This window comes from Balaenoptera ricei, chromosome 13 (assembly GCF_028023285.1).
Source record: "Balaenoptera ricei isolate mBalRic1 chromosome 13, mBalRic1.hap2, whole genome shotgun sequence".
Lineage (NCBI taxonomy): Eukaryota > Metazoa > Chordata > Mammalia > Artiodactyla > Balaenopteridae > Balaenoptera > Balaenoptera ricei.
Window position 1 is genome coordinate 66,971,057 of NC_082651.1, and position 24,478 is coordinate 66,995,534.

At 37.9% G+C, this 24,478-nt stretch overlaps 1 protein-coding gene across 5 annotated transcripts in view; it reads right to left on the reverse strand.

The window, feature by feature from the left end:
- PLEKHH2 (pleckstrin homology, MyTH4 and FERM domain containing H2) overlaps nt 1–23,749 on the reverse strand; it is a 121,696-nt gene extending 97,947 nt beyond the window's left edge. For all 5 annotated transcript variants that reach the window (XR_009506593.1, XR_009506594.1, XM_059943463.1 and 2 more), the window contains exons 1-2: nt 23,671–23,749; nt 17,093–17,222 (exon numbers count right to left, since the gene is read on the reverse strand). Coding sequence is in view for 3 of the 5 variants with exons in the window: in XM_059943463.1 (XP_059799446.1) it covers nt 17,093–17,215 (123 nt within the window). In the remaining 2 variants the exon portion in view is untranslated. The remainder of the gene's footprint in view (nt 1–17,092; nt 17,223–23,670) is intronic.
- Nucleotides 23,750–24,478: the final 729 nt, after the last annotated feature.

The window sequence follows — 24,478 nt, forward strand, 5'->3', positions numbered from 1 at the left end:
AAGGATAGCAGCATTATTTTTACTACTGTCAAATAACTTTTTTTTCTGTTCCTATGGCATTTACTTTCTACCTGTACTATTTTCACAACTACACTGTAAGTTGCTTGAAGACATATTTCATGTGTGAGTACCCTTTATATCCTCCGTAACACCATATCTTTGCACATACCAGTCACTCAGTAAAATTCTAAAAGCTTGCCAGCAAGAAATAACCTTACAAAAAATGATTTTTCTACTATAAAAAGCATTACACACACACAGCATTTCATAGGACTTGGTATATAAGGTTACAAATAAACTGAATTTGCTGGACGTGAAAATTATATGGATATGCCTTTGAATACAGTGAGTTAATTAAAAGGATATGTCCAAAAAGTATTTCTGCTTTAATTTAAAAGGGATAGTCCTTGAAATATGAATATAGGGAAAAGTGGAAAGAGCACTGAACTTGGAGGCAGGAAGACCTAAATCAGAATCCAGATTCCACTACTTATAAGCTGTGTAATGATGGGTAAGACATTTACCTCCCTGAGTCTGCATTCTTTACCTGTAAAGTGAGATAACACTTATCTCATACTATTTATGTGACAATTAAACAGGAAAGTGTCCAGCATAGTATCTAATACTTAATAGGTGTTCAATGAATATTTATACAGAAAAATTTAAAGCTGTGTATTTCTACCGTATTTTATGAATAACTTTAAGTTAGCAAGGTTTAGTTGAAAATGAACAAACTATAGATTTAAGACACTGGGTTCTAGTTCTAATTCTACTATTTACCAACAATTTGGCATTGGGCTCTAAAATTCTTCTTAATTCCCTATTAAAATAGGGATAATATAACCTATTCTACCTACCTGACAGGAAGTTATGAGGATAAAAAACAAAAAAAATGTAAAAGTGATGTGAAAGAGCTGTTGGTGTTTCATTAATTAGAAATACGTGGTAGCAGTTGTGGTGTTATAATTTGAATGATAAAAATAAAAGCCATGAATGTCCCCAAACAGGGGATTGTGTAAATATTTAAAGAGATACCATATATTCATTAAAAATATACATAGATGGATTAAATAATATATTGAGGCTTTGCTTCAACATAACAGGAGAGGAGAAGTAGGTCAGGGTATAGGTGAAACAGGATTGGTCCTGAGTTAATAACCATTAAAGCTGGGTGATGTGTACCTGGAGTCCATTATAATATTCTGCTCATTTCTGTATGTTTGAAAACTTCTTTAATAAAAAGTTTTTAAAAATATGTAAATGACATACTGAAAGATACATGTAAATGAAATGCAGTGTGATTAAATAATATATGTAAATATATGCTAGTTAAGAGGTCATTAGTGACTTTTGTGAGTTCACCTGTAATGTGAGGAAGCAAGGACACAAGTTGGAATGCAAGAGTCTGAGTGAATTAAAGTGACTGATTAGGGTTAGACAGCCACCCAAAATGGCCACCATCAATTCCTTTCCTCCCTGTAAGTACATGTCACTTCTCTCACTGAGAGGTGAGGTCTCCTGTCCCTTTTCTTGACTCTGTGATGGCTTTGTGACCTGCCTTAACACACAGAATGCAGTGGAAGTGACATCGTGCCATTTTGGGTCTAGCCTTTAAAACATATTTATACTTATATTTCTTTTTTTTATGAAAACACATTTATATATATTACAAATTAAAAGTCTGCTGCTGTTGCAAAGCCATGGCAGACTAAGGAGATGTTGAGGGCTAAATTATTCTCCAAGGTGAAATATTTCCTTCAGTTGTATTAATATTTCTACCCAAAATGTGATTCCATCACACCCTATCCCAATGTATCCCCACACCACCTCAGGCTTTCAAAGTAGGCAGTTTCATGATTATGTTGGAAAAACCACTAGTTCTCTTTAGGAAAGATGGGGCAATTGACGTCTTTCTGGTTGCCTGACATTCTCCCATTTTATGGCTTATACTGGACTTACACATTTAACACCTTCTAGCATCTTCAATGCTAAATAATTACCTAAATTCCAAGAGCTTGACTGAAAGCTTAAATTGAAGGTGCTGTTTTTTAAGTTCTAGAAAATGCTCATTCTCTAAAGAGTGCTCTCTAAAGAAAAATCAGTGCTGGCCATCCTAACAGTTTCAGCAGTTCCTGTTTTGATGCTCAGCTCTCCATTGCTGTTGGTTTCCATCCTTTCCTTCACCAACCCCCTACCACAATGCCACCTTATATAGAGATTTTGTTTGTTTGTTTGTAATTATCACCAACTCCCTAATGTTTCCTTGATACATTCGGTTTCAAGTTTTATTGTTACAATATAAAGTATTTTTGCTGGCCTTCTTTAAAAAAAAGAGTTAAGGACAATCACTTAAAAGAACAGAAATTCAGTCCATAGCTTCCAAAGCATCAGAGAGGAAAAAAAGCATGGGAACAGGGAGATAATGAAAAGTTCATCAATATGATATATAGAAATAACACATTTATTGTGATTTCAGATACATTTAAAGAGGCTATATGTTAGGTGATAAAATCAGTCTTAATAAATTTAAGAGGGTTGAAATCACATCAAGCATCTTTTCTAACCACAGTAACATGAAAACAGAAATTGATTACATGAAAACTGAAAAAATTCACAAATACGTGGAGATTAAACAACATGCTACTGAAAACCAAATGGGCCAAAGAAAAAAATCAAAAGAGAAATAAAAAAATACCTGGAGTAAATGAAAATGGACATGTAACATACCAAAATCCATGGGATGCCGCAAAAGCAAGTCTACGAGGGATGTTCACAGCAATAAATGTCTACTTCAAGAAAGAAGAAAAGTCTCAAATAAACAACCTACACCTCAAGGAACTAGAAAAAGAGGAACAAAGTCCAAAATTAATAAAAGGAAAGAAATAACAAAGATTAGAGGAGAAATAAATTGGAGACTAAAAAGAAAGTAGAAAAGATCAATATACTTAAGAGTTGATTCTTTGAAAAGATAAAGAAAACTGACAAACCTATAGCTAGACTCACCAAGAAAACAAGAGGACTCAAATAAATAAAATCAGAAATGAAAGAGGATATATTACCACTGATACCACAGAAATACAAAGAATCATAAGAGACTACTATGAAAAATTACATGCCAAAAAATAGAGCAACCTAGAAGAAATGGATAAATTTGTAGAAACATACAGCCTACAAATATTGAATTATGATGAAAAAGAAAATCTGAACAGATGGATTACTAGTAAGGAGACTGAATCAGTAATCAAAACTCTCCCAACAAACAAAAGTCCAGGACCAGATGGCTTCACTGGTGAATTCTACCAAGCATTCAAAGAATTAATACCAATCCTTCTCAAACTCTTAAAAAACAGAAGAGGAAGGAACTCTTCCAAACGCATTTTACAAGGCCAGCATTATCCTGATACCAAAACCAAACTAGGATGTCACAAGAAAAGAAAATTATAGGCCAATGTCCCTGATGAACACAGATGCAAAAATCCTCAACAAAATATTAACAAACCAAATTCAACAATACATTAAAAGGATCATACACTACGATCAAGTGGGATTTATTCTAGGGATGCATGGATGATTCAACATCCACAAATCAGTCCATGTGATACATCACATTAACAAAATGAAGGATAAAAATCATATGATAATGGGACTTCCCTGGTGGCGCAGTGGTTGGGAGTCTGCCTACCAACGCGGGGGACACGGGTTCGAGTGCTGGTCTGGGAAGATCCCACATGCCGCGGAACAACTAAGCCCGTGTGCCATAACTACTGAGCCTGCGCTCTAGACCCACGAGCCACAACTACTGAGCCCGTGCGCCAGAACTACTGAAGCCCACGCACCTGAAGCCCGTGCTACACAACAGGAGAAGCCACCGCAGTGAAGAGTACGTGCACCGCAACGAGGGGTGACCCCCGCTTGCTGCAGCTAGAAAGAGCCTGCATGCAGCAACAAAGACCCAATGCAGCAAAAAATAAATAAATAAAAATAAATAAATTAATAAAGTTAAAAAAATATATATATATATATAAAACCCAGTAATTTCCAAAATATACACAGCTCATACAATTCAATATCAAAAAAACCGAACAACCCAATCAAAATATGGGCAGAGACCTAAATAGATATTTCTCCAAGGGAGACATACAGATGGCCAACAGGCACATGAAAAGATGCTCAACACTGCTAATTATTAGAGAAATGTAAATCAAAACCACAATGAGTTATCACCAGTCAGAACGGCTATCATTAAAAACCCTACAAATAAATGCTGGAGAGGGTGTAGAGAAGAGGGAACCCTCCTACACTGTTCGTGGGAATGTAAATTGGTGCAACCACTATGGAAAACAGTATGGAGGTTCCTTAAAAAACTAAAAATAGAGCTACCATATGATCCAGCAATCCCACTCCTGGACATATATCTGGAAAAGATGAAAACTCTAATCTGAAAAGATACATGTACCCCAATGTTCACTGAAACACTATTTACAATAGCCAAGACATGGAAGCAACCTAAGTGTTCATCAACAGATGAGTGGATAAAGAAGATGTGGGGTGTGTGTGTGTGTATACACACACACACACACACATATATATATACAGGAACATTACTCAGCCATAAAAAAAGAATGAAATATTGCCATTTGCAGCAATATGGATGGACCTAGAGATTATCATACTAAGTGAAGTCAGAGAAAGACAAATATTATGATATCACTTATATGTGGAATCTAAAAAATAATACAAATGAATCTATTTACAAAACAGAAACAGACACACAGACATAGAAAACAAACTTATGGTTACCAAAGGGGAAAGGGAATGGGGGGGGAGATAAATCAGGACTATGGGATTAACAGATAGACACTACAATATATAAAATAGATAAGCAACAAGGATTTACCGTACGACACAGTGAACAGTACTCAATATTCAATATTTGTAATAACCTATAATGGAAAAGAATCTGAAAAAGAATATATATATATATATATATTCTGTATATACATACACAGCCACACACATATATATAACAGAAGCACTTTGCTGTACACCTGAAACTAACACAATATTGTAAATCAACTATACTTCAAAACAAAACAAAAAAAACCCCAAAGTATATAACCCAGAAGGTTTGATTCTTTTTGATATACTCTGAAAACACAAAATAAATTATTTTGTTTAGAAAGTGATTTCCATGGAAACATCCTATTAAGATTTCCTCCCAAAAGACTGAACAAGTCCATCTATTTCACAGTTTGATTTAATTTTTCTGGTTTTTTTATGTTGATCAAAGCCATAAATACACATTGTGTCAACCAGTTTCATAAGATTTTTTAATAAAATAATTGTACTCTTTTGGTCAATGCTCTTATTATTTCCTTACGTGTTCTAAATAACATGCTTCTATTTCTTTTGACTTCTTCAGTTTAGTGATTTCCTACTTACTTCCTTTATGGAGAATGAAGATTTAGCTCTTTGATCTCCTTGCCATCAACACAGGTACACTCCCATTCTTCCAATATGTTTATATCTTACCTTTGGTTAAATCACTGTTCTTTATTAGTATTATTGTGACTATGTATGATAGTCAAAGAGGAACCACGTAGTAGACTATGGTTACTTTTTCCTTTGCTATGTAACTTTTTTCCCTAAAGTGTCTTGTTCTTTTATTTACTTAGCTTTCTATGAACTTAACACTGTCTAAATCATCTCTCAAGATGCTCATTCACATCTAATTTTCCACCAATTTCATCTTCCTGAAGCTGCTTCCTAAAGCCTCTGACCTGTGTCAATACAGACTGGCTCCTCTTTTTGCCTGGGCACTGCTGTCTTCTTGGGAAGGCCCTTCAACTTCCTCCCACATTGAATCTCCTATTTACTATATCTTATGCTTTCCTCTCTTTTGGTTTACTTCTTCCTTTTAATGGAGCATATCCTTCTGGAGATACCTCAGAAAGGTTACCAGACCGCGCATGTCTTAAAAAATCTCTTTATTCTACCTTCAGATAAAATTCATAACTGGCCTCAGTACAGAATTCCGAGTTTGATGTCACTTTCCTTCAGAATTTTGAATGCATTTTTTCATTATCTCCTAACTTCTAGCGTTGCTTTTGAGAAGTCCAAGCCATTCTAATCCCTGATCCTTTGTATGTGACATGTTTTTTCTCTTGGAAAGCTTGCAGAATCTTTTCTTTGGTCTATATATTCTGAACTTTCATGATGATGTGCCTTGGAGTGGAACTATTTTTATCTGTTGTGCAAGGCACTTGGTAGACCCTCTCAATCTGGAATCTTGCATCCTTCAATCCTGGGAAACCTCTGTGCATCATTTCACTGATATTCTCCCCTCTAGATTTCCTGTTATCCAGAGCTTGGACATAGTGGACTGGTCCTCTAAATTTCTCTTTTCTCTCCTGTGTTCCATCTCTTCAACATCTTTCTCTACTTCCCAGGAACTTACCTTAAGTTTATATCCCAAACTCTTTATTAAATTGACTAATTTCTTCTATCATGATTTTAATTTTTCGAGGGTTCTTTTTATTTCCTGAATATTCCTTGTTTCATGGATGCAATATCTTTTCTCTCTGGGAATATTAAATGATAGGATTTTATTTGTTTTGTTTCTTTTTTCCCTGCATAGGCGATATTGGTTTTTTCTGATTGGTTGTTCTCTATCTTCCATGTTAGAGGCCTTCATCAGATGTCTGGTCATTCATGAGATGCCCACTGATGTTTAAAGGTAAGGAACTAAAAAGCTGACTAGAAGCTTTTACACATATATGGAGCTTGCTGATCATGAACTTTAATATTAGGTGATCTGGCTAGACTTTCTGTTGGAGAACCACTGATGTCAGCATTATTACCTCTTTCCACCTGGGCTGATAAGATTGCCCAGAGACTTTCAATCTCCTCCTGTAGAATTGGCTGCCAACATTTTAGGAACCATGTAGGAGAAGAAGGCTGGGAGTGGGAGGACAAGTTCACCATTAAATATACATATTTCACTTAATTCCCTTGTTTTTGGTGAAGCAGAGTGACAGAAACCACAGCCTAGAATAAGGATTGGAGGGTCCTGAACTTCTCCCCTGGGAGCTGAATGCCCTGCACAACCCTGTAAAGACCTACAGGGGGGGCTTCCCTGGTGGCGCAGTGGTTGAGAATCTGCCTGCCAATGCAGGGGACACGGGTTCGAGCCCTGGTCTGGGAGGATCCCACATGCCGCGGAGCAACCAAGTCCGTGAGCCACAACTACTGAGCCTGCGCATCTGGAGCCTGTGCTCTGCAACGGGAGAGGCCGTGACAGTGAGAGGCCCGCGCACCGCGATGAAGAGTGGCCCCCACTTGCCGCAACTAGAGAAAGCCCTCGCACAGAAACGAGACCCAACACAGCCAAAAATAAATAAATATATAAATAAATAAATTAAAAAAATAAATTTATAAAAAAAAAATAATAAAAGACCTACAGGGGGAAGTGAGTGTGGGGCTGGGAATAGTGGGTATTAATGGAAAACACGTGGCCCTTAGAGTCAACTAACTCCCTGAAACCTTCTCACTTATCCCCGTGTGCCGAATGTGCAGCAGCTAAGCATTTACTTCTGTTAAAAAACTGAAATGTTCTTCTCTTATAATGCTGAATAAATTACTCGGAGGGCTCTAGTCCAACAACTGTGGCATTTATGGGCTCATGGTGTAATAAGCCGTCTCCCACCCACTCATTCTAAAGCAAACATTGACAGTTGACCAGCACTGACTATTTATACACAATTGTTGGTCAGCTTTTCAGATATCTCATTCTTAAATATAAATGGACCACCAAGGATCATCAGACATTTGAGAAAAGCCTGCAACCTGAAAACAAACAAACAAACAAACATACAAGTGGAAAATAATCTCAGAGGAAAGAAAAATAATTCAGGGAAGAGAACTTTTAAAAAATTAGAATTAGTGTTCAGGAACCAGGAATTTTCAAATACATTATTTCACAGTCACGTCATAAGACAGAAATCATTATTCCCATTATAAAGATTGGGAAATTGGTGTTTCGAATGAGTATGCCTTGTGTAAGCTAATGTTCCCAGCTAGTGACATGGCTGGGATGTGAGTCTTCATGTTCAGATTCCCTACTGCTCTTTTAGTTGAACCACAGCAGCTTTGGTATTTATAAACTCCACACACAGTGTATAGTTCTACAGAACCATATGAAGATCAGTCCCAAATACGTGAAACCACAAAATCTTTGGCTGGAAAGCATTTGTCTTTATTTTTGTCCCTTGCATGCTATTCTTTTGGCCTAGGAATCTTTTATTGGTAAATTAAAATCATTAACATTCATAATAGGAACAACTTTAAGTTGCATGTTCTCAAGAAACCTATTGCAGAAGGAAACACAGGGACAGAGGTATGACCAAGAGAGGCCAAATTTAGAATTTGAGATTCTAACCAAATTCTACCTAAGTAGTCTCTCCCCAGATTTGGGGTTTATTATTTACTTACATAACATTGGTTGCGGCAGGAGTCACGAATACCCCATAACAGAAACTCAATAAATGTGTGTTGAACAAATAAAAGAAAGGAAAAAAAAATGAATGAATGGATGAAGGTTTCAACTCTTTCCAAATAATTATTTAAAAGCAAAGATAGATATATATATATATATATATATATATATATATATATATATATATATTTTTTTTTTAATGGCTGTGTTGGGTCTTCGTTTCTGTGCAAGGGCTTTCTCTAGTTGTGGCAAGCGGGGGCCACTCTTCATTGCGGTGTGCAGGCCTCTCACTATCGTGGCCTCTCTTGTTGCGGAGCACAGGCTCCAGACGCGCAGGCTCAGTACTTGTGGCTCACGGGCCCAGCCGCTCTGCGGCATGTGGGATCCTCCCAGACCAGGGCTCGAACCCGCGTCCCCTGCATTAGCAGGCAGATTCTCAACCACTGCGCCACCAGGGAAGCCCACAAAGATACATTTTGATAAAAGAAAATCACTACATTTTCATCTATGTTAAACATCATAAATACCAAACATTTCACACTGCATAAATGTAAATACACATTAAGAATATCCAATAAAGTTTAGAACACTTTAAAATCAGTTTAGGGACTTCCCTGGTGGCACAGTGGTTGAGAATCCGCCTGCCAATGCAGGGGCCACGGGTTCAATCCCTGGTCCAGGAAGATTCCACATGCCGCAGAGCAACTAAGCCCGTGTGCCACAACTACTAAGCCTGCACTCTAGAGCCCGTGAGCCACAACTACTGAGCCCACGCGCCTAGAGCCTGTGCTCCACAACAAGAGAAGCCACCGCAATGAGAAGCCCACGCACTGCAACAAAAGAGTAGCCCCGGCTCACCGCAACTAAAGAAAGTCCGTGCTCAGCAACAAAAACCCAACGCGGCCAAAAATAAATTAATTTTAAAAAAAATCAGTTTAAACATAAGCATAGGATGAAAAGCAATACTTTGTTTTTTGAGTGACTGTTTTTATAATCATTCAAACTGCGCAATAACTTTGCAAAATACTAAAAATGAAAAAAAAGCAATGCAGGAAATACCCATGTAAGTTTTTACTTTCACAATGTAGACTGTAATGTAAAGCTTGGGTCAATTCCACAGCCAATCCATACTAAGTCAGTAAAAGAAGCCTGAAATGATCCATATCAGGCTTTGGACAAAAATAAGTCTTTTATGAACAGGCCACTAATACAATAATAAAATGAAGAAGCAAATTCTAAGCCTGGTGCTTTGATTTACCACAGTGAAGTGCCCTCTGTAGCCAGTGTGAACACAGCAGCAAGTGGCAGAGGGAAATCTGCCACTGGTCCAGATTTTACATACATATATATATATATATATATACACACACACAGACACACACACACATACATAACACCACCATACATAACACTCAGTGATCTCATTGTTCCATGCATTGTATACAGATAAACTTATTTAATGAATTGGTTACTACAGGCAGAATACTTTAGAACCTTCAAACTCATTGATGTGGACAGAAATTCCTCATTAAGTATCTCTCTTCTTGATTTTTCCCCATAGAACCCATGAAAGACACTATCACCATTTAAAAATTTTGTTATTAAAAATAATATCCTGCGCTTCCCTGGTGGCGCAGTGGCTGAGAATCTGCCTGCCAATGCAGAGGACACGGGTTCGAGCCCTGGTCTGGGAAGATCCCACATGCCGCGGAGCAACTAGGCCCGTGAGCCACAACTACTGAGCCTGCACCGTCTGGAGCCTGTGCTCCGCAACAAGAGAGGCCGCAATAGTGAGAGGCCCGCGCACCGCGATGAAGAGTGGCCCCCGCTTGCCACAACTAGAGAAAGCCTTCGCACAGAAACGAAGACCCAACACAGCCATAAATAATAAATTAATTAATTAATTAAAAAAAAATACTAACGGTTTGTGTATCTATTCAAGCTCCTTATAAAAAATAATAATAATAATAATAACCTCAGTCAATAGCCCAAAAATGAAATTTAAATTAGCCTGAAAAATCTAATTATTAGTATATGTATAATTTTCACTGGGCACTGTGAAATATTAGGTGGGGCGAAAGAGTAACAGGGCATGTGTGGTTTAAATAGGGCACTCACGGTGGTGACTGGACCGTTACATGAAAGCAAATACAATGCTATCCACATACTCCTTATTCCTAGACGAGAATCTTAGACCACCTCAGGGGAATCATATTCACAAGAGGAAGGTCAAGTGGCAGGAACTGCCAGACATAAATGCTGTATCAGGTAAAGGCAGCATTAGGTTATGTGGTCCATGCTGATGCCCAAAGGGAAAATTCTTCATATTTTTCACCTTTTCCTTTTCACTGAAAATCTAACCCATAGGAAATAACATTCACTTCAACTGAAAAAGAAACTTCCCCTTTCCCTCCCTGACTCCGAAAATGAACTAGTAATACTGTAAAGTAGGAAAATTACTTAAATCTCAGCTTCCCTAAAGAGTTTATGTTTGGCATACTAGAGATATTTCCAACACCATTCCTTAAATTCCTCTGAAGACCTCTCCCACTTACAGCAGGATTTGCCCAAGACTTCAATAAGGCCTTTTTCTTCACAAGCTTCAATATTCGAAGTTACTTGGAAATTGTAATGGAAAAAACAAATAGGTGAAAAAAATAGTTTTAAAAAAATCCCACGTAATCTCCTAATCCATCTCCAAAAATATACAACGTATATATAATTGAAAGCCATCTTGAATTATAAAAACACTCTGAGATCCTCTCATACATTTTTCCTAAAAAAATTCAGAAAGATGTCTCCCATCAATCTACAATTACATTAGTTTAAGTCATCTCCTTGTACACTTAACCAGTGTGTCCAGTCAGAAAGATACAGGAAAATAATAATGAGTTACTTCTATGTGCCAGGCACTCTTTTAGCTGCATCACAAAAAAAGCGTGAAATATCTAAGGTTTCATGCCAACTCTGCTATTTGCTAGCTGTGTAATATTGGGCCTACTACTCAAATGTTCTCAGTCTTAATGTCAGCATCTGTAGATTGTGGGTAATAATAGTTATGTCATAGAGTTACTGTAGGGTTGAAACTAGCTAATGGTTGTAGTCAAGGCTTAGGAACCATAGTTAGCACCTAGTGTTAGATGCCTCAAATCAGTGCCAAGAAAACAGAACTAAGAACCAGAACTGTAGCAGAAAGGAAAAGTTGTACAGAATTTCTGGCAAAGAGCTGAGGAATCAAATTAATATTCTCTCAAGAATCTTCAGACTTAGGCCTGCAACCATCTGGAGGGAAGGTACGGAGAACTATTAGGAAGAAGCCTTGGGGCAGACTGGTTCTCACACAAAACTAAAGGTTACAGATGGGACCAGACTATCCTCTGGAACGCAATAGGTGACTCAAGTTGTGTTGGCACGCAGAAGCAATGCAATAGGGTTTGCTTTGAAAAATACGTAATATTATGTAAACTGTTATTACTACATGCATAAATGCATCCTAACTTACACAGACGTGTGCAGCCAAGCAGAGATGGAGTTACATGCTGTGTGGCTGAACAGAGAAGACAGAATAGGTGAGTAGGTAAGAATAACAGAGAAAGCAAAGAATGTGGTAACAAAACTATATTAGAGATGCCATATAGGGTGACAGCTAAGCATTCAAGCTCTAAAAACAAAATGCCTATTTTCAAATCTTGGCTCCACCACTTACATTTCAGCATGAACTCAGGCAAGGTAAATAAATAACTTTTATGTGCCTTAGTTTCCTCCTGTGTAAATATGAATAATATTAATAGCTACCGCATAGGGTTGTTATAAGGATTAAAAAGTTAATATATGGGCTTCCCTGGTGGCGCAGTGGTTAAGAATCCGCCTGCCAATGCAGGGGACATGGGTTCAAGCCCTGGTCCGGGAAGATCCCACATGCTGCAGAGCAACTAAGTCCGCGCACCACACCTACTGAGCCTGCACTCTAGAGCCTGTGAGCCACAACTACTAAGCCCGCGTGCCACAACTACTGAAGCCCACGTGCCTAGAGCCTGTGCTCCGCAATGAGAGAAGCCACCACAATGATAAGCCCGCACACTGCAATCAAGAGGCAACTAGAGAAAACCTGCGCACAGCACTGAAGACCCAACACAGCCAAAAATAATTTTAAAAAAAAAAGTTGATATACATAAAGCACTTAGAAGATTGCCTGGCACACAGTAAGCATCATTTTCCTAATCTGTAAAATGGGAACAATAAAACTTATTAATTCATAGGTTGTTATAAGAGCTAAATAAATCATATCTGTAAAGTGCTTAGTACATAATAAATCAATATTTGGTATTTTTATTAAAACATGGGTGGGTACCAAAAATAATTTTTAATCCAGAGAAAAATATTTCATAGTGGAAAATAACAGAAAATATCATGAAAAGTGTTATTCCCATTTGGTGATGACTTTATTTACTGGGAAACCATGAGTAAATTTGGCATGCTTATCCTCTTTCCACTGTATGAAACACATCTGAATCATTCCATCTCTGAGATCTGTCAAAGGATTTCAGACAGATACAAATTACGGAAGACAAAAAAGAAGAAGAAGAAGAAGGAGGAGAAGGAGAAGAAGAAAAAGAAACCACAAATAAAACAGCAATTCTGAAATAATATTCCTCTCAATATTCACTCACTGACAGAAAAGAAAATTTAATAACATAAATTAATCACCAAAAAACTATTCACAATTTTACTTACAGAGAAAACGACACTTTCAAAATTTACAAAATGGGCACTCATAAAGAAATTTGTTACGATAAGCCTTCTGAAGAACAAAACAAATGTTGGCATTAAATTAAGAATTTAAAAGTCAATTAATTGGAACCCAAATAAGCATAACTTCTTATAAAGTCCATAATGAAACCAAAAGAGTAAGTAGTCAACGGAATCAAGAAAATTTTGAGGAGGCTGTGGTCAACAGCGGGCCAACTGTTGAGAGGCTAAGGCACCTGGGATACCTGGGAAGTGTCCAGTGAGGTTTAGTGGCAAGGTTATAATTGGTGATATTGACAAAATCATTGCATAGGGGATTGGGATTGTGGAAAATAGCAGATAAATCACAGTACAACCTGGGAAATGATTTTTTTTCTTTTCTTTTTTTTTTAAATCATGAAACAGCTTTATTGAGAGGTAGACATCATGTAACCTAAGGATTTGTATCTATCTATCTATATATATATTTTTTAACATCTTTATTGGAGTATAATTGCTTTACAATGGTGTGTTAGTTTCTGCTTTATAACAAAGTGAATCAGCTATACATATATATATATCCCCATATCTCTTCCCTCTTGCATCTCCCTCCCTCCCACCCTCCCTATCCCACCCCTCTAGGTGGTCACAAAGCACCAAGCTGATCTCCCTGTGCTATGCGGCTGCTTTCCACTAGCTATCTATTTTACATTTGGTAGTGTATATATGTCCATGCCACTCTCTCACTTCATCCCAGCTTACCCTTCCCCCTCCCCGTGTCCTCAAGTCCATTCTCTATGTCTGTGTCGTTATTTCTGTCCTGCCACTAGGTTCATGAGAACCTTTCTTTTTTTTTTTAGATTCCATATATATGTGTTAGCATACAGTATTTGTTTTTCTCTTTCTGACTTACTTCACTGTGTATGACAGTCTCTAGGTCCATCTACCTCACTACAAATAACTCAATTTCGTTTCTTTTTTTTTTTTTTTTTTTTCTTAATTTATTTTTGGCTGTGTTGGGTCTTCATTTCTGTGCGAGGGCTTTCTCCAGTTGCGGCAAGCGGGGGCCACTCTTCATCGCAGTGCACGGTCCTCTCACTATCGCGGCCTCTGTTGTTGCGGGGCACAGGCTCCAGACGCGCAGGCTCAGCAGTTGTGGCTCACGGGCCCAGTTGCTCCGCGGCATGTGGGATCCTCCCAGAGCAGGGCTCGAACCCGCGTCCCCTGCATTGGCAGGCAGACTCTCAACCACTGCGCCACCAGGGAAGCCCAATTTCGTTTCTTTTTATGGCTGAGTAATATTCCATTGTATATATGTGCCACACCTTCTTTATCCATTCATCTGTCAATGGACACTTAGGTTGCTTCCATGTCCTGGCTATTGTAAATAGTGCTGCAATGAACATTGTGGTACATGACTCTTTTTGAATTACGGTTTTCTCAGGGTATATGCCCAGTAGTGGGATTGCTGGGTCGTATGGTAGTTCTATTTTTAGTTTTTTAAGGAACCTCCATACTGTTCTCCATAGTGGCTGTATCAATTTACATTCCCACCAACAGTACAAGAGGGTTCCCTTTTCTCCACACCCTCTCCAGCATTTATTGTTTGTAGATTTTTTGATGATGGCCATTCCGACTGGTGTGAGGTGATACCTCATTGTAGTTTTGATTTGGGATATGATTTTTATAGAGAGAAGAGCAAAAGACAAAGCATGAGTCACTAACTTTGAGTTAGGATAAACTTCTCCAAATTGGAGATATTCAAACTGGGAATTTTTTTTCAAGTTATAATTTTTATTCTAATAGTGATAAATAAAGAAAATTGATATTGGGGATTCATTCCACAAAGCCTATTACTGGGTCACCCTATGGCCCAAACTGAGTAGGATAACTTTAATCTTTCCATCTAACAGCTGTTAATACACAAAAATTTAAGATGATACATATGAAAGGTTAAACCAAACGATGTTTTACTGGATTTTATTACAATTCTTCTGTGATAAGAGACTCTTGGCTAGCAATGAAAGTAAGATTTAACACAATTTTTGGAGATGTTAAAAATCTCCAAAAGGATTTTTCTCCACCCTAAAAGGATTATGCAGACTAGAGTTTAAGAAACCACCTATAAATTCTTCTGATCAGTTCTGAATGACCATTAATACCATTTATCCATCCATCCAGACAGCACTGTCCAACAGAAGTATAATGTGAGTTGCATATATAATTTAAAATTTTCTAGTACCCATATTTAAAAAGTTTAAAAAAGGTAAAATTAATTTTACTATTTCCCATTTAATCTAATATCCAAAATATTATCATTTCAACATGTAATCAATATAAAATTATTGCTTAGGTCTTTCACATTCTTTTTTTCATACTAAATCTTTGAAATCCGGGGTGTATTTTACATTTCCAACACATCTCAATTTGAACCAGCCTAATTTCCAGTGTTCACCAGCCACTTGAGGCTAGTGCCTGCCACATTGGACAGTGCAGGTCTAGAATCCAAGTTTTCTGGAAATAGGAACATGCACTGTCTCATTCACATATGTAACTGCAGCATTAAGAACAGTGTCTGGCACAAAATCAGCCCTCAATGAATATTTGTTGAATGAATAAACAAACAAATTAATCTATCAGTTTTATACACATATATTCTTTAAAAATCCTATGACATAAATGAAATTTTAATTACATGATCGGAACTATTAACGGAAGCATAGAATTATATTAATTCAATTCTATAGTTTAATGATACATAGTCAACACAAATTCCTAAATAGGTGTATACTTCCAAATACAGTATAAACACATTTTACTATCAACAGGGAACGAACAATAATCACTTTAAAGATGATTTTCCTAAATATTTAGTAGATCAAAATGTTGTCACACTACTCTAGTAAAATCAAGTAAATTATAGCTGTTCTCTCTGGAATGAATGAACTCCACATTCATCAAATACACACAATTCTTACACAGCCCACTAGTATTTGCAAAGAAGTGTTTTTTGTCTTAATGTCCAATCCATTCTAAAACTGGCAAAATACCCTGAGAAAAGCATAAGTCAAAAAGAGACGTGTACCACAATGTTCATTGCAGCACTATTTACAATAGCCGGGACATGGAACCAACCTAAATGTCCATCAACAGATGAATGGATAAAGAAGATGTGGCACATATATACAATGGAATATTACTCAGCCATAAAAAGAAACGAAATTGAGTTATTTGCAGTGAGGTGGATGGACCTAGAGTCTGTCATACAGAGTGAAGTAAGTCAGAAAGAGAAAAACAAATACCGTATGCTAACACGTATATATGGACTCTAAAAAAAAAAAAATGGTACTGATGAACCTAGTTGCAGGGCAGGAATAAAGATGTAGACATAGAGAATGGGCTTGAGGACACGGGGTGGGAGGGGGAAGCTGGGGCCAAGTGAGAGTAGCATCGACATATATACACTACCAAATGTAAAACAGATAGCTAGTGGAAGCAGCAGCATAGCACAGGGAGATCAGCTCAGTGCTCTGTGATGACCTAGAGGGGTGGCATAGGGAGGATGGGAGGGAGGCTCAAGAGGGAGGGCATATGGGTCATATGTATGCATATGGCTGATTCACTTTGGTGTACAACAGAAACTAACAGTATTGTGAAGCAATTATACTCCAATAAAGATCTAAAAAAAATAAAATAAAACTGGCAAAAGAATATGCCAAATATAGCTTCAGATCCCTGACAAAACATTAAATTACATTCATTATTTTTAAAATGTTTACCCTAGCCTAAAGTACTGAGATTATTGAATATAAATGAAATGGGCCCCAAATAGCTGATGTTTACTAACAAAGGTGAGGGAGAAAAGCTTACCTTCTCTGCTAAGAGCTCTCGTATCTTGCTCGCTTGAACTCTAAATTTCATGAGCTGGGACTCCAGGGCTACACATCGTTCTTTCCAATCTACTGGTCCTTCTGTCTCAGAAAGCTCTGCCATATTTATTCTAGGAAAGAAAGCATTCAAATGGCATACTATCAATTAGCGTTCAGGATAATTCATTAAATCACTGAAAACACATATTCTAGTCACCATCTAACAATATCTAGACGCAAGTTTTGAATTCTAAGATAAATTCCAGAACTGGTGAAAGCTCATGGAAAGAACTTAGGGGAGACAAGAGGCCAGGGTTGGAGGCCCAACTGGGTTACATAAACTTTCTGTTTAACTTAACCTTTCCATGTCTCAGCTTATCCAATCTAGAAAAAAGGGGGAATGCGGCAATAACAAACCATTCTTCTCATGGGTAGGTTGTAAGCAACAAATTAAATACTGCTGTTCTTAACAACACTTTGGACAATATAACAGCACCACACAAACAGAGTACTGTCATTATTTTAGCTCTGCCCAACAGTTGAGGTAAGATTTTTTAAATCTGTCAGTTCATAATTTTACCATGTTCTTAAACTTACAGAATTATTACAGTTTTGACTCAATTGGTAGCATCATAGAATAACCTAAAGAAACTTCATATCAGTGCTACAATTATGGCTTAGACTTATAATTATTACTTACCACCACCCTATATTTGTCCAGGTCCAGGCTGTCTTTCAAACTAAAAATCCTTTGGCATATTTAACTGGGCAAAGTATTACGACCCTGGACAAGTTTAGATAATTTTTATTTGGTGTAAGAAGAGAAAACATATAAACATGAAATTTAGAATCACCTACATTAAGTAAATCTGGTTCAGTGTTTTCCATGATGCTAACCTTCCTTTTGGAGGAGATTAATCCCAGGGAGAAGCACGGTAAGGGGGAAGCCAAGAGGCAGGGGAACTGGTTTTGAAATTCTAAAGTGCAAAAAACTATTGCTTGACTTTGGAAGCACAATTATTTCTAGCTCTGGGATTCATAAAAGTAGGTTTAAATGTTTGTTAATGTTTCATCAGGCTATTTTCATAAATGGCTTGATAACGTATTTCTGAATTGCCCTTGCTATGAACTGACAAAATCTGCATTAGGAGTGGCTCTTCAGGAGAAGCCAAGTCCTAGTCATAGAATATATGTGACAGCAAAACTCTCAGAACCCCAGGATAGAACTGCAGTTGAAGCGTATTATTCTGTTCTTTTGTTTTACAAAAATATGTCTCCCTCACAAATTAACCAAGTTTATTTTCCCAATATTTAGTGTAATATAACCCCTTCTTAAACCTATAGCAGTTTTTTAAATCTGCAAAAGATTATTTCCCTAGCATAAATATTGATTTGTGCTTAGATCAGTTTTCACATTAATACTTACATTATCACTCAATAATTTAGAAATAAGTATAAGCAAAGTTATTCTACAAAGGCTACAACTTTATTAAGAACTCCCCAACCATCTCAAAGCCTCCACACGCTCCTAAATTCTAGCCATAATTTAAGGGAAACTTATTGTAGAGCTAGAAATTGTTCTCTTCATTTCTTCGTTTTCACAGATGCCCCACCCCACTGTTTTATGAGTTTTTCCTAAGGATATTAGCCTTGTTAATGACCTTTTTTTCATTACTCACATCAGCATTTACTATTAATGATTTAGAAGTAAATAAGGTAGTTTGTCAGTCACAAACTTTTTCTCAATTCTACTGCTATTTCATTTCTCTCCTCATTAGCTTTAGAGTGGACAAGGAAGAAAATACAGACAAAATATTAAAAATAAAAAGCAGTCCTGAAATGGACATCCTTAAGTCTTGAACCATTCATAGCACTGCAGAGAAATATAGGGACACTCCTCTATCTTAAGCAACAAGAAGAGTCTATTTCATGTTGGTTAATTTTTGCACTACATTTAAAATAACCTGTTTATTTTCTACTGTAAAATTTCTACAGTTTTAAAAATAACAAACATAGTTTTCAACAAATGAAAATCAATGTAATGAACCATATGAATAGAATAAAAAACAAAAACCATATGATCATTTCAACAGATGCAGAAAAAAACATTCAACAAAATCTAACACCCTTTTATGATAAAAACATTCAACAAACTAGCAATAGGAGTGAACTTCCTCAACCTGATAAAAAGCATCCATGAAAGCCCACAGCTTATATCACACTTAATGGTAAATGACTGATCTGCCTAAGATCAGAAACAACATAAGGATGTCTGCTCTCGCCACTTCTATTCAACGTCATACTGGAGGGTCTGGCCAGCGCCAGAAAATAAAATAGAAAGCGCACAGATTGGAAAGGAAAATCTAAAACTATTTCTATTTTAAGATGTCATGGTCTTATTCATAGGAAATTCTAAGGAATCCATTAAAAAAAACTATTAGAACTATTTGAGTTCAGCAAAGTTTCAGGAAACCAGATCAATATACAAAAATCAATTGTTTTTCTTTATACTTGCAAGGAAACTCCAGAAATGAAATCAAGAATATATTCCATTTACAATAGCATCAAAAAGAATTAAATACTTAGGAGTAAATTTAACAAAAGAAGTACTGTACTCTGAAAACTACAAAACATCATTGATCAAGATGAAAAAAAAATTAATTACAAAACATCATTGAAAGAAATTAAAGAAGACCTAAATAAATGGAAGACATCGCACGTTCAAGGATTGAAAGACTTAATACTGTGAGGATGGCAACACTTGCAAATGGATATACACATTCAATACAATGCCTATCAAAATTCCAACTGCATTTTTTTGCAGAAACTGACAAGCTGATCCTATAATTCATATGGAAATTCAGGGAACCCAGAATAGCCAAAACAATCTTAAAAAGTTGTACAACTCACACACTCAATTTCAAAAATTACTACGAAGCTACAGTAATCAAGACTGTGTGGTACTGGCATAAAGACAGACATATATATATAGATCAGTGGAATAAAATTATGAGTACAGAAATAAGGAAATAAGAAATAAGGATGGGGGGCAAAATAGGTGAAGGGGATCCAGTGGTACAAACCTCTTATATTAATTATATAATAAATAAGTCACAGGGATGTAACATACAGCATAAGGAATATGGTCAATGTACTAATTTTGTACAGGGACAGATGGTCACTAGACTTATCGTGGTGATCATTTCATAATGTATGCAAACATTAAATCATTATGTAGTATACCTGAAATTAACATAACATTGTACATCAACTATATTTCAATTAAAAATATCTGTAACAACCCTACTTCCAAATAAGATCACATTTTGAGATACTAGGTGTTAGGACTGCAACACATCCTTTTTGGTGGGGGGGGCAGCTATTCAATCCATTAAAAAAAGTACAGAAATAAAACCTCACATTTAGAGCGAACTGATTTTTGACAAGGTGAAATGAATAGTTTTTTTTTAATAAATGGTGCTAGACAACTAGATATCCACACGCCAAAGAATGAATTTGGACCCCGGCTGCATACTATATACAAAAATTAACCCCAAATGGATCAAAGACCTAGACGTAAGAGCCTAAGCTCTAAACTCATAGTAGATTAAATAGGCATAAGTCTTTGTGACCTTGAATAGACGATAGTTTCTTAGATATGACATCTAAAGCATAAGTAATCAAAGAAAAAATAGGTAAATTTAACCTAAAAAGAAAAACTTTTGTGCTTCAAAGGACACAATCAAGAAAGTGAAAAGATAACCCACAGAATGGGAAGAAATATTAACCAATCACATTATCTGATAAGGGACTTTTATCCAGATTATATAAAGGACTCTTACAACTCAACAGTAAAAAATCCAGTTAAAAAGTAGGCAAAGGATCTAAAGAGATATTTCTTTAAAGAAGATGTACAAATGGACAAAAAGCACAAGAAAAAATGCTCAACATCATTAGCTATAAGGGAAAATGCAAATCAAAACCACAATGACTTCCCACTGCATACTAAATAGGATGGTTATAATAAAAAAGACATGTAATAAGTGTTGGTGAGGATGTAGAGAAATCTGAACTCTTATACACTGCTGTTGAGAATGTAAAAACGGTACAGCTGCTCTGGAAAGTAGTTTAACAGCTCCTCAAAAGTTTTAACATAAAGTCACCATATGACCCAGCAACTCCAATGTTAAGTATATACCCAAGAGAACTGAATACCTAAGTCCACACCAAAACTTGTACACAAATGTTAACAGCATTATTATTCAAACAGCCAAAAAGTGGAAACAAACCAAGTGTCCATCATCAGATGAATGGATAAACAAAATGTGGTATATCCACACAATGGAATCTTATTCAGCCACAAAAAAAGGAATAAAGCACTAATACATGCTACAACAATGGATGAACCTTGAAAACATTACCCTAAGTACCTAGTGAAAGAAGCCAGACACAAAAGGCAACATACTGTATGATTCCATTTATATAAAATAGGCAAATCCCAAGCGACAGAAAGTAGCTTAGTGGTTGCCAACAACTGTGAAGAGAGGGCAATGGTGATCAACTACTAATGGGTTTGGGGTTTCTTTCTGAAGTGATGAAAATATTCTAGAATTAGTGCTGTTGGTTGCACAACCTTGTGAATATATCAAAAACCACTGCACTGTACACTTTAAAAGGGTAACTTTCATGGTTTGTGAATTACACCTTAATTATAAAGAGCATATATTTACAAATGAGTAAAGAAAAATAACAGTTTAAGTGGATGTATATTAATAATCTATTGTTTGTGGTTATCCCTGTTGAGAATTCCACCATTAACTCGAACAACTTAGAGTTAATTGTTAATCTCAAATATGACAAGTATCAGACATATATTTTACCAAGAGTACTGTGCTATGAAAATGACACATCAAATAAATTCTGTTAAACATACCTATTCATTTCTATAGTTATACTAATTACATATTTTTACAGTGAAGTAGCAAAACCTTAAGAACATTATTGGCATTTAATGTCTGCATTCCCAGTTACTAGAGTCATAATTTTAAAAATTCAAAACTACAGATGGGTTAGCTAATGGTCTATCCTGAGGTCTAGACACCTGATTTCCTCATTTCATTCTGTAATTTCAGTTAATATAAAGTAACTGCTGTGTTAATGCACCATCTTGAGTAAAGATTCTAATTTTGAACAATATCCACCATCCTTTTCCATTACTACTGATTTTACAGAGCCTAATGATAGCTTTGGGAGCTATACCACTTGCTAAATAAATATCATTTCTAGATTTTGAATTTGAAAGTAATCTAATTTTACTGCAGCGGACAGGAAAAAGTCTTGGTTTTCCAAATACCCCAGTGATTTTGGGAAACATTTACTGACACGAAATAAACTGTTTACGATTGTGGAGTGAATGCTCTTTTCTCTGAATCTTTGACTTCCTGTTTCTCTTCCAAATCCCTAAAGGGAAAGAAGAAGAAAAGAAAGAGTTCATCTACTTAGGCTTCCCCTGATGAAGCTCAAGGTAGCCACTCATATTCTTTAATTCTCTCCTCTTAAGGGACAGCTTAACTTGGCCAGGTGAGAGAGAGAGAGAGGGAGGGAGAAGAGAGAGAGAGAGAGAGAGAGAGAGAGGGAGAGAGAGAGAGAGAGAGAGAGAGAGAGAGAGAGAGAGTGTGTGTGTGTGTGTGTGTGTGTGTGTGTGTGTTTCTAAAGCAGAAAAGATGTCTTTCTTGACCACACTGAGGCTTGCCTTGTTTAAGCAACCTCCCAACCACCACCCAGCATCACTTGGGCAAAGCCTGCCCTTCGGTAGCACTGCTCAGAACCCGTGCTCCTCACTCCAGAGCTCCTCAGGGACACACACAGCTGTGTGGTCGAGGCTTGCGAATGGCATTTTCACAAAGAAAGCAGTGACCTGCAGGTAGCACAGAACTAGGACTTTTCCAGCGTAAATATTTCAACCTCTCTTTCCACTGCGTTTCGCACATCAAAATTTTTGGCTCAAATGTTCCATCTTTTAAAAAGTGGTCGAATAACTTGAGGGACAGCGCAGTTTCATGGTAGGTCACCTAAGGGCACTTTGACATTCTGGCAACTCAAGGTGTAGAGTTTTGAGAAGTTTCGCCCCCGAGATCACAGTGGGGCTCCCAAGAAGCGGAGGCCGAGCCGCAGCATCCCTAACTGCGTGGGCCACTCAGCGCGAGGACGCGCAGCAGCGCCGTGTGCCCCCCTGACTGCCCGCGCCGCGCCACAAACCCGGGCCCCGACTTTTCAAACAAAATGTCACGGGAGACCAGTGGGCGAGGAGCCGCCGGCCACCGCTCCCAGACGAGACCCCGGTCCTGGGAGCAGCAAGGGGAGCGACGTGGAGTGCGGAGGCTGCGGCGGGAGGCGCGGAGTTGAGTCCGCTGCCAGACCGCTCCATCCCCCGGTCCCGGCCCTCCGGATCAGCCCGCCGCCCCCATCCTCCGCGCGACGCGCCCACCCGGGACTGCGCGCTCTAGAGGGGGCGGGGATCCCCGGGCACCGGAGTCTCTGGGGTCGCCCTTCGGCTCCCGGCCAGGCTCATCTGCCTACCTCTGCGCCGGCCCCCGGGGGCAGCACCGTTGTCCCGGGTGCGTCTGGTGCGGGTTTCCTGAGGCTCTCAGCCTGCGCCCGCCTCACACCAAGCCCAGATCGGGCGGGGGACAGGGTACCGCCTCCTCCCCGGACTGGCGGCCGTGGTAGCCAATCAGAGACCTCAGTCGCCCTCCTGACGTCACCTGGGGGTGTGGCCATGACTTTGACTCCTCCCAGTCCCTATCCCAGGAGAGAGATGTGTCCAGGAGTCTCTATCCCTGGCCTTTGGCACACTTAGAGCTCAGAGCCTGTTGTAGCGCTCACCTCCTTTCCATTCCCTCTGCCTCAACTCGGCATCCTCCTGTTTGGTGTCCCAGCCTGAAGTGTCTCCTCTTACCAGTCTATCCTTCAGCCTCTTGCAAGGTTAACTGTCCTTAAGTGCGGTTTTGATGTACACCCTGACAAAGACCTTCATTGGCTTCCTTATGCTTAAGTTATCAAGAACAGATCCCTTAGTGTAGCATTCATAGCTTGCAACCTACTTTTGTCAGGTTTATTATTCACAGCTGCCCTTCACACACCTGAGACTGTTGCTGTGCACTTCCCCACCCCACGGAAGTCCATTTGGAATATTTACCTACTATTTCCTATGTCCACCTTTAAAAGTTCTAACTATCCTCTAAGACACAGCTCAAATCATCTTCTGCATGTAACCATGCTTGTCGCCCCACCTAGCAGTAATCTCTTCTCTTGTTTCTGCTCCCTGAGCATTTACGTTTTTTTCTCCTCTTGGCACTTAGCTCATTCTGCCTGTGTACCATTCCTT